Below are 12,752 nucleotides of genomic sequence, written 5' to 3'. Positions count from 1 at the left end.
TTCCAGGACAATAACTCTCCGGCACTGGAATTTCCAAGAGTTTTGCCAGCATAGATGTTACAAGCCATCCACCGTGCTTGATGGATGGCTCCTGGTTTCATAAAATGTACACCATGTGGCAGAGTTTGCCCAAATATGAGTGCGTTTTCGGCACATTCATGATAGTCATCTCTGGGAAATGTTGCAGCATTTTTGTGTGCAAAAAGATGTGTTAAATGCTTTATGGTCTGTTCTTTGATGGTTTTCAACCAGGTGCTTTCAATTTCTCAAGTTTCAATTGACAACTCTTTATCCAATGTTGGCCAAGAAGTTTTAAAATCAGCAAAGAACTTATTTTCTGGTCCAAAAATATTTCCAAACAATTCTTTCCAAACTGCTCCAACGAAAATTTCCAAGATATGGTGTTGACAAGCAAGGTAAAGAAGTTTTCTACATAAACTTTCTTCGATCAATTTAGCGCCATTGTGGATGCCACTGTTACTGGCTGTGGTATCAACTACTAATGCCACAACATTGTCGCTGAGATCCCAAGCTTCTTGGAGATCAAATGTTGCATTGGCTTGAGTTTTTCCTTTTGAACAGGAACTCCCAGCAATTTTCCCTCACTATATTCCGGAGCTCCAGACACGAGCACTGCTAACTGTTCATGTTGCTCACCTACTATGTCTTTCAACAGTTTTCTATCCCAGTGAAGGGCACCAATTGAGGAGGGTTAAGTCTGATGCTATCTATAACATTCTCAGCAATTTTCTGTTGATTTAACATTCTGCTTCGACGAAATTTCGATCAGGAGATATCAAAATTGCCCAAGTTTCCACCAGCTGCTATAACCACCACAGAAACAATCATAGTTGTTTGACTATCGGACAGCCTCAGCCTGTCGACTGCTGATGTAATTTCTTCACATTGCATAATTCTTTTGGGTATGTGAAGAATAACAAATTCAGATTGCCTATCCAATGGAGATTCATAACTTAAGTCCCACCTCATACCTGCATCTACTTCCGTAACAGCAATTGCAATATCCTGATCACTATTTTGTTCTTCATCGTTGACTTCCATGTCTTCATTATCCTGATCATCTAGTCTGCCTTCATGTTCTACTCTTTCTTTTTCTTTATCACTTAGTATCAATTTCCCATTATATCTTACTGCTTGCAATTGAGCCTTGATCTCAAAAATTTTATCATGACCATCCATAGCTGTCTATCTGTCTCTTTTTTGATCTAAATAGGAAGCAATATCATCACCTTTCTTTTGTGACAACAGAATTTGTCTGGATTTTGTGATTTCCTCAATGGCATCAGGTCACCCGATATCAAAAAGGCAATCCAACTTGGCCAAGAAGTTGCCATGTTTCCCACCCAGATCACCTTCACGATTCTTGTTCTTAGACAAGCCGTGCCACTCATTCTAAAGTGCCATAACATCCAACAGACAATTTTGTCTTGTTTTTGTTTTGATGCGTGCCATGTTCCAAAAAGTAACCACATTTAACGTCTAATTTCTTGATTTGTTATATAGTTTCGAACATTTTCTTCATTGTGTCGTAGGAAAAGAAAAATTTTTAAAACTTGTCGGCAATCAGGCAGCTTGGAACTTGTAATTGATGGTGATAGGTATCCAATTAGCCAAAAGTTCATGATGGATGATGGAGGCGAAGTCAAGTTGGAAGTATCTGAATACTGACTTAAACTAGTGGGCAAAGATGTTGACTTGCACTCTGTTTCTAAAACTTTGCCGCTTCTTGTCAGCATAATTATTTTAAATTTATTTCACTGTAATAAACAATATTTAGCATTATATTGCTATAAATTATCATAACAGTTATAAAATAATAAATCGTGTCAATATCTATAAGTTGTAATATGTTATTAACCAAATTTGTAATAAATGCATGCAATTTCCCTACTGTTAAAAACACGCATATATGGCTTGTCTTTGGGGGCATTGAGGGGGCTCTAGAATAGTTATCAAAATTTTGTAAAAAATATTTTTACTTAGTATCCTAATAGTAGAATGGGAAAATTTTCAATCGCGGTGTTTTGGAAAAAAAATTTGCATAGTGGGCAACCCTAAAATACATATATATGTATATATGTATATGTATATATATATGTATATATGTATATATATATATATGTATATATATATATATATATACATATATATATATATTTATATATATATATATATATGTATATATGTATATATATATATATATACATATATATATATATATATTTATATATATATAGTATATATATACATATATATATATATAAATATATATATATATATATATATATATATATATATATATATATATATATATATATATATATATATATATTTAAACAACTTTAAAAAGTATTCTACACAATAGAGTGCTCAATGTTCTTAAAAGAACAGAGCAATTATATTAGTAGTAGAAAATCACTTAACAAAAATTTTTTCCATTTAACACTGTGTTTCATTAACAAAGATTCATCAGAAATGCATTTCTGATGAATCTTTGTTGATGAAACACAGTGTTAAATGGAAAAAAATTTTGTTAAGTGATTTTCTACTACTAATATATATATATATATATATATATATATATATATATATATATATATATATATATATATATATATATATATATATATATATATATATATATATATATATATATACTATATACTATATACTATATACTATATACTATATACTATATACTATATACTTATATACTTATATACACATATACTTATATACACATATACTATATCCTTATACTAGAACATATAATACAACTATACAAATATAATATAACTTATAGGGTTTGTTAGGGTTTGCACAGGTACTATTTAGGTATGAAGGGCTTTTATTACAGCAAAAAAAAAATATATATATATATCTTTTTTATTGGTTTTCCTTCATTTCCTAAAATAACTGTCTGTATTTAAGTCGGCATTTTGAAACTTAGTGACAAAATTTTAAATGTTGACCCTTATGGTCAATTTATGTAAAAAAGAACCAATAAAAATATATAACATTTAGAATTTGTATTATTTAAAAAGAAAAATTTATTTGGATTAGGCAAAGAAAATATTTGACTTATTTAGACTAAATTTACAATGCTACAAAATATTTATAAAATACTAAAATGTTAAAACATAATAAACATACGTTTACATTTTTGTATTATATTTTGTATTATTAAATAATTTGAATACTACTTTCTTACTTTATTATTTTATTACTTTTTTTATTTTAATTTTAATTTAAACTTTTTAAAAATATAATTAAAACAATACTTCATCTTCTACAAAGAACAACAATCCTATAAACTGTTTACGAGTATTAAATTGTGTATTGTACATATTTCAGTAATATGGCAGCATAATGTTATGATAAAATATATAAAACAAAGCATGCTTAAAATAAAATAAAATAGAAATTTAATACTTTATTTATGGAATAAAAAATATTTATCAATTTTAAACATAGTTAAAAATATTTTAGCAAAATTTCATAATTGTTATAAAATTAGTATTAATGGTATTAATAATGGTATTAATAATGGCAAAATAAAAGTGTCAAAAAGTGACCCTTGAACCGCAAAACCAGTGATATGCAATTAAATTATGGTAATGATAAAATAAAACAAAAAAATGGATGTTGAAATGTTTATATCAATTAATGTAACCGTGATCCAGAGTTTTCCGACTGCTTCCTAATACGATGCGAATCTTGATTGTGACCAACTTTGAGAATGTCTCGGATGTGTTCAACAATTAAATCAATGGCAACAATGTTATTCACACCACGAGGAATAATAACATCTGCATACTTTTTAGTCGGAAGTGTAAAGTCTTCAAATGATCGTTTTACAAATGAAGTGTAATGGCTCAAAACACTATCAATATCACGCTTATGCTCTATTGTGTCTCGTAGTACTCTTCGAGCTAACCTGGTATCACAATCAGTGTCAATAAAAATTTTCATATCAAGATTATCACGAATTTCTTTGTTGTAAAGTACAAGTATTCCTTCAAACAATATAACATCTGCAGGGTATATTATCTCGCCTGTATCAAGTCGAGAATAAGTTACAAAGTCATACTTTGGAATACTGACAGGCTTTCCTTCTTTTAGCGTTTTTATGGTAGCTAAAGCTAATTCATCATCAAAGGCTGATGGATGATCAAAATTAAATTTTCCTAATGAAGCCAGAGCTTTTTGCTCATCATTCAAATTGCAATAAAAATTCTTGTGTCGAAGCATTATAATGCGCTGCCTTCCACTGCTGTTCATGTTTTCCTCAATTTCTTCACATATTTTCTTGCAAACTTCAGTCTTACCACAACATGTACCACCAGCAACGCCAATAAAAAACGGTGCTGCATTTTTAAATGACATCATGCATCTAAAAAAATACTTTCTATTAATTATTTTTAAATGGTATTAAGCAACTAGAATTAACTAGAATTTATCTTTTTAAACCTTATTATTAGGGGAAAAAGTTAACTACTTTTTAATACTTTTACATATATATATATATATATATATATATATATATATATATATATATATATATATATATATATATATATATATATATATATATATATATATATGAATAAATATATATATATATACATATATATGAATAAATATATATATATATATATATATGAACACACACACACACACACACACACACACACACACACACACACACACACATACATGACAAATTTTATAAAAAATCATTAATAAAATTGTTTATTGTTATTAGTAACAAAAAACAAGTTTATTCAATTCTTGCTTTGTATACAAAGTTACTAAATGAAACTTAAAAGAAAACCATAAAAGAAATATTTATAATTAAATGTTGCAATAAATTTTTTTATGTATCATTTTTTTATTTAGCAAGCCAAAGTATATTTATTAATACAAGTTTTTATAGCAATAAAAAGAAATTCCTTAAACCTCTATTGAACAGTAAAAACAAGTGAATAACAAAAAACAAAAAAGTTATATTTTATATTAACGCTGTTTATGTTATTTTTATTTTTATTTTGTTTTATGGTAATGATCGATTGTTTGGCTTGAAAAGCGCAAATATTGAACGCAAACACGCTTGAAGCAAACCAATACAAAATATATAATAAAAATAAGGTCTTCCAATATCATACTTTATAAAAAATATTTATTTATTCAAAATGTATTTATTTTTAACAGCAGCTTTACATAATTAACAGTTTATGCGCTATTCAAAAAGTGAACAGAAAAATCCTTAAAGCTTAAAAAAAAATTGATTAAAAAGTTATTTAAATTATTCTTTTAAATTTTAATATGTTAAACATATGTGTAATATTCAGACTTTCCAATTAAGTTAGCACACAAACCGAACTTTACTAGTTTTATTTTTTAGTAGAAGATATATTTACTATTAAAGTTTTGTATTACCTCAAATATTATTAAATTTTTGGAAAATGCATTTTTTTTTATTTTTATTTTTGGAAAGAAAGGATGTAGACAATTATTCGCAACATTTAATTGACACGCTGTTGATGATGACGATGTCTTCTACGAACGAGGCAATAAAATTGTTAAGAAAACTTAAATTTAGATAAATCAAGAATAGGCTATAATTTCCACTTAGCACTTTTAATGCATCAATAAGGAAATTTTCTAATGAAGGCACACATCGCAGACTCCATGAAACTTATAACAAGGCACATTTTAATGACAGTTGTTATTATTCACTAATGACTATTTATATTTCTATATAAATGAAGACAAACTAGGATATATAAAAAGTTTACTTTTCCTATTCTTTACCAAATTTTTAAAATTAAAATATGGATAGTACTTTGAAAAGTAAGAGAGTTACTTTGAAGACTTTTAATAGATGGGAGTTTGTCAAGGATTTTCAAATTGAAACCATTACAGAAAAAGAAACTACTTATGTAGTTAAAATCATATGTAAATTGTGTGCTCTTTATCGAAGTACTATTTTATTAGGAACTAATGGAGCAGTAAGAGCAGCTGCCTTACAATTTAAGGGCAAAATAAATATTTCTGCCTTATGATTTATAAATGGTACAAGTAATATTAAAAAAGATAGCACTTGTAGACATATATCAAGTAGGACTCACCAATATGCTATACAATTGGAAAATGAAGATTTTGACAATAATAAAGAAGGAGCAAAAAATGTAAGGGTTTAATTTAAATTGTTGATGTTTTATTTTAATAACTTCTATTTTCAAGCCATTTCAATTTAAAAGCAAATAAGTTAATAGCAGGCCGCCAAGAGCGGTCATGCTCTGGGACAGCAACCCTGATTGGCGCTCTTATTTATTAAAATTTTTCTATATTATAGATGAAGGATTTTTTTTTTTAAGGTAGCTTCTTTTCATTTGGCACCCCTTAAAAAATTGTAAAAATTAAAAGTAATTTAATTTTTACAATTTTTTTTTAATAATATTTGTTGTAACTTAGTGAATATGAATCCATAAAAAAAGATATTGTTTATTTGCGACCTTTTGATACAATTTGTTTGTTTAATTTTTTTATTTGCTTCTGAACTTTATTTTTGATTATTAACTGTTATTTCTTTTTTTTTAAATAATACTTTAATTTTAAAATGTTTCACACACTCGTTAATTATGTACAGTTACTATAGTCTTTGTAGATGGTACTTTTCATCGCTTAGTAACACGTTACTAATTGACAAAAATGACATTAAAAAAAAATGTTTTTAGTTTATTTTAAATTGTTTTATTTTATTGAAAAATTGTGTGTAAATAATTTTTAAGTAATTTTGAAAATTTGTGTGTTAATAAGAAAAGATAATTTGTGTGTTAATAAGTTTTAAATAATAAAATGCAGGCAAAATGTTTTTTGGAAAAAAAAATTTGTTTTTAACAATAACAATTGCATAATGTAACTTTTCTAAGGGCAGAAGAAGTCATTTTTTTAAGACCCGAATTTAATTGAAAAACAAATTTAGGCTATTTTAACGAATATTTGCCACTCCTTAGACCAAACTTATAAGATGGAATTGAATTTTCTATCAAACTAGATGTACTGGTTCTATATAAAATGTTAAATGCTATTTTTTATTTATTTTTCTAATTATTTAATTCTTACAAATTAAATAAATGCTACAACTATTTTTATATTTCAGGGTGTGGATATTAAAAAATACTTCTTTATGCCAGAAATAAAAATGTTTAAAAGTTAGGTTACCAAACTTGGCAATTTTTACAATATATAGAAATGAAAAGATTCGAAATTCGAAATTTATATGTTCAAGTAACTTACTAACGTAACTTAATAAATAGTTTTTTACTTTTAGTAACTTAAAAAACTATTTGATTATAAATTGTTCCAGCTGTTATATATTGAAGTAATTAGAAAACATAACTAGTAATCGTATTACCCCCATATTCCTTATTGTTGATGATGGAGTAAGCACTTAAAAAATATTTTAAGTGAAGTAGAAATGAGCGTTTTATCAATAAAAAAAGATTCGCTTCACGCTAATTTTTTTGTACCATGAAAAAATGTCTTCGCAAGCAAAAAAATAAAATAAATTGATAATATTTGGTAATCAAATTGATAGAGGTTGAACTCTGTTTAAAAATCATTTTTATATATATTAACAGGTGGATTTTAAGAATTTGTCAAAAAGCTTTTACTTAAATCCATCGTCACAGAAAGAAATACTCAAGATAAATTGCTACCGCAATCTGGTAAAAATTGCCTATGAAATGGGGTGCCATCCTACAATGCCTCATTCACATTTTTCTGTTCTGGTAAGATTTAAAACTTTTCTGACATATGAGTGAAATACCATTTTTGCCATTATAACATTTTATTTAACTGTTAGGGTAGAATAGGGTATTATGAGCACCTTAAGCCAAAATTGGAATTTTTTCTAAATTAATTATGCTTAATCCAAAATTTTTTAAATAAACAATTTTTAGGGGTCACTACTTATGATCTACTTAGATATTCAGACACCCAAAATATTTTTTTTAAAAACACAGAGGTTTTAAAAAAGTAGCCTAAGTGCTCATATTACCCAGACCACTTGGCAATATGAGCACTTTAAATTAAGTTTAAAAAATAATATTTATTAAGTATAAAAAATAACAACATAACAATTTGAACTAATTTGTGGAATATAATGAATTGTTATTAACAAAATTTATTATACAAATCATTAAAAAAGCCATTTTTTATTGAAACAAAACTACTTTGTTTTATGTAACAACAACAACAAAAAAATCAATAAGATAGTCTGTTATTTTTTCAATTTTATTAACTCAAACCTTGAAAAGGATAAAAAATTTTGAATTTAACTTTAAGATATTTTGTATTGTTAAAATATTAAAAATTTTTGCTATGCTTTGCTTTTATTCAAAAAGCAATCAAAACCAATGCAATTTTAGGACTTTAAACTAGGTAATTTTAATTAAAAACACTGGGTAATTTGAGCACATTCGTATTACACAAAAATGTTTTTGTTTTTTAAATAAAGTCAAAACTAAATGTTTAATATAAAACTAAATGTTTAATAACAAATTAGGATATTTTGCGTAATGCGTAATGATAATATTTTAACAAAAAATTGAATAGCGTTTTAATTAGACGAGAGCTGCTATGTACTACATATAATTTGACACAAATTATACCATATTGTTGTCACAGTTCCATATAAAGTTGATTCAAAAATTATAAAGCAACTTTAGCTTCACTGCTTACATCTTAGAAGTTTTTGGGTATGCTCATAATAACCAAGGTGCTCATGTTACCCTAATCTACCCTATTTGTTTTATTTTTCTACCTGTATATGCTTACAAGTTCTATTTTTTTAATGGATGCGTTTAACATTTTTATTTAAGGTGAAGTGTGCAAAATTAACTAGCGCAAGCTTAATTAAACGAAATAAGAATATTCATACTAGAAGAGAAATGATTAAATGATGTGCTGACTCCCTACATGAAAAATGTGTTGAAAACCTTAAACGGTGCAACATTTTTTCTATTCTTAGTGACGGTAGTCAAGCAAGAAAAACGGGCAAAGAAAAAGAACTGATCTTAGTTCGAACAGAAAGAAATAGTATACCGATCTACATGGTCACAGAGTTGCTGGACATGTCACTCTTTGGTGGCAGTGACTCAAACTCAGTAACTAATGGTATAAATAGCATATTTGAATCAGATGCATCATCATTTAAAATAAGATCTGAACATTATACTATCAAAGTGATATGTGCAACTGCAGATGGTGCAAGTGTAAATTTTGGTGTACATAACAGTGTACTGACACAATTGCAGCCGAGTCACCCATGGTTGATAAAAATCCATTACATTAGTCATAGGGTTGAATTGGCAGTAAAAGAAGCATTTAAAGAAATCCCTGATTTTACAAAAATTGACGAATTTTATATCGCTAACTACTATCTATTAAGGAACTCTGGTAAATTAAAAGTGGAAGTTGAAGTAGCCTCAAAATGCCTTGGTATAACACACTACAATTTAGCAAAAATTACAGGAACAAGGTTTTTTGAACATAGGAGGAAAGGAGTTTGTAGTCACATGTTAGAAACATGGCCAGCTTTTATTATGGCTTACCAAAATTATGCAAGCGAGCAGACAAATATTCAAACTATTGCGAAAGTAAAGGGGTTATTAAAATCATTGCCATTCTTTCCTTTGCAAAGTTGGTTTGTACCTAGACAGCTTAGATGTTATAGTTACAGTCGCAAAAATATTTGAAATTATGAGTTATTGGCTTATGAAATTCCAACAGTTATAAATCGAACTCTATTGGAGATAGAAGATAAAATTCAAGCGATAGGAAAAGATGATGAATTTATTGCGAGTTTTATAAACCGTTGCATGGTCACTGATAAAAATGATGTAGAAGGTTCATTTACTAAGGCTGGCAATAAATGAAGGCACATTATAAATCGTACGTATGTCAACATAGTATTAGAAATGAATAGTTTTGTTTTTGATGAATCAATTATGGAAGTTCGTCAAATTAAAAAAACGATTTTTTCAAAACTGTCTTTGTTATTGTCAAGTAGATTTCAAGACTACTCAAAAGAGTTTATACTTTTTAGAAGTATGAAATTTATTAATCCAATACACTGGATATATGAAGACCCAGAATCGGAAGTGCCGGAAATCAACCTTCTTAGCAATTATTTTAAAACGCCATTAAAAAGCGTTGATTTTCAAGGAGACGACGCATTAAGAGAATGGAAAAGAGTAAAGTGGCTAGTTAAAACTGAATTTGACTGTCACCCGGTGCACAGTTTGTGGAAAATTATTTTTCAAAAATATTATATTCAATTTAAAAATGTATGTTGCCTTGTTTCATAATTTATGAGAATATCTGGATCGAATTCACAAGTTGAAAGAACATTTAGCACTGTCACAAATATTTTATCAGATAAAAGACTCTCTTTGAGTCACGAAGCACTTGCTGATTGTGTTGTAATTCTTGGAAACCATAGTCTCTGGTCGGTTGAAGATTATAACAAAATTATTAAGAGTTCTCTCGCAAAATATATGCAAAAGCGTAGAAATTGTCTAACTACTACATCTAATCAAGAAGTTCAGAAAAGTTTAGTAGACTTTGATCAAATAATTAAAACAAGCGATACTGATGACACAGATAGTGATATTGATAGCGAAGATGATATTTTAACAGACACTCTTCGTGAAATAATTAACTAATAGAAAATATATATTGTATAATATTGTATATAAATGTATATAAATATATATATATATATGTATATATCTTAAATTTATATATATCTGTTATATATATAAATATATATACATATCTGTTAAATTTATATATATCTGTTATATATAAATATATAAATATATATATATATATATATATATATATAAATATATATTTTTATATATATTTATTTATATTTATACATACATACATACATACATACATACATATATATATAAATAAATATATATATATATATATATATATATATATATATATATATATATATATATATATATATATATATATATATATATATATATATATATATATATACATATATCTTAAGGGGTAAACAGATTTTATCTATTGACAAGCCTTGCACCCCTTTTTTATCTATTAGGCTGGCGCAGATGTATTTTATGACTAGGCAACTCATTCTATTATCTCCTAATGAGGGTACAGCTCTGAAACTCAGTTTAATGGTTCTGAGGCCAGCTGGTAGTTAGGTTTCCCGAACTCTGAGATAGCTCTCAGAGAGGCTGATTCCATCAACAGCTGAAAAATATCAAAGTATTAACAGCGCCATGTTGCGCATGGATGGTGTCCCTGTTTGCATTTTTGTTGTGCATAGCCAAAACCACATTTGGAGCCCTTTGTTACAGCTTAGGGTTATTAAACAGTGTACTGAGTGCTATCTATGCTTTGAGTCAAGTTCATTAACAAATTTAAAAAATGAATTAAGTACCAAAAACTATAAAACACAAAAAACCATCATCATCACCAAGTTCTCTAAACCTATCATTCACTGATATTCATGGTCTTCAAAGTAACTTTTCTTCTGTTGAGTCTTTTCTCTTGCAAAGTTCGCCAGACCTAATTGCACTTAGTGAGACTAATTTGAGTTCAGGTAATGATGGTTATCTTCCTTTAATTCATTAAGACTCCAACAGTCACATGCTTGGCCTGGGCATTTACATCTGTAAGAATTTACCTATTTGTCGTGAAACTAGGTTTGAATTTACAGACTATTCTTTTATGTGCTTTTGTTTAGCACCACTTCACTCTATCGCCTTTCTCTTTGTTCTATATCGCTCTTCTTCATCTCAAGACTGCATTCTTTGATGTTATTTCTGATCATATTGACCAAGCCCTCTCTCTTTATCCATCAGCCAATATTGTTGTTGTTGGTCAATTTAATGCTCATCACACTGAATGGCTTGGGTCAAGTGTCAGTGACTCTGCAGGCATTAAAACCCACAACTTTTGCCTTCCTCAAACTCTAACTCAAATAGTCAACTTTCTAACTCGCTTTCCAGACAACCTGGATCATTTACCTTCTCTACTCGACTTATGTCTTGTTTCTGATCCTAGTCGGTGCTCAGTTTCTCCACATTTACCCTTAGGTGCTTCTGATCACAGTTTAATCTCTTTAAAACTATTATCTCATTCTTCTTCATCATCTGAATCCCCCTATCATCGTACCTCCTACAACTACCTTAAAGCTGACTGGAACTCTTTCCGTGATTTTCTTTATGATGGCCCTTGGGTAGAGATCTTTAGTCTTCCTATTGACAAATGTGCTTCTTACATGACTTCGTGGATTCAGGCAAGCATGGAACCTTTTATTCCCTCTCGACAATTCCAGGTCAAGCCTCTCTCTTCTCCATGGTTTTCCTCACATTATGCTGCTGCAATTGCTAATCAAAACCGTTACTTCCATATCTATCAGCAAAACAATTCTCCAGAAAACAGACATCTGTTTATTACTGCTAGAAACAACTGTAAAAAGGTTTTGTCTTACACCAAAACCCGCTATTCTCAGGTCATGAAATCTCGTATCTCATCTCAAAAATTAGGCTCTCGTGACTTCTGGAGAATCTTTAATAATATCAATAATAAGGGCAAATCTATAATTCCACCTCTCTTGTATGGTTCAGACTTTGTCACCTCATCTAAAGACAAAGCTAAACTGTTTGCTA

The 12,752-nt window shown here is 28.2% G+C and overlaps 1 protein-coding gene across 2 annotated transcripts in view; it reads right to left on the bottom strand.

Moving 5' to 3' along the window:
• Positions 1-3,331: 3,331 nt before the first annotated feature.
• LOC124818502 (uridine-cytidine kinase 2) overlaps positions 3,332-12,752 on the bottom strand; it is a 28,664-nt gene continuing 19,243 nt past the window's right edge. For both annotated transcript variants that reach the window (XM_065795565.1, XM_065795566.1), the window contains exon 2: positions 3,332-4,414. In XM_065795565.1, coding sequence (XP_065651637.1) covers positions 3,685-4,410 — 726 coding nt within the window. In that variant the 5' untranslated portion in view covers positions 4,411-4,414 and the 3' untranslated portion in view covers positions 3,332-3,684. The remainder of the gene's footprint in view (positions 4,415-12,752) is intronic.

This window comes from Hydra vulgaris, chromosome 04 (genome assembly GCF_038396675.1).
Source record: "Hydra vulgaris chromosome 04, alternate assembly HydraT2T_AEP".
NCBI lineage: Eukaryota > Metazoa > Cnidaria > Hydrozoa > Anthoathecata > Hydridae > Hydra > Hydra vulgaris.
This window is presented reverse-complemented; position numbering and strand designations above follow the sequence as displayed.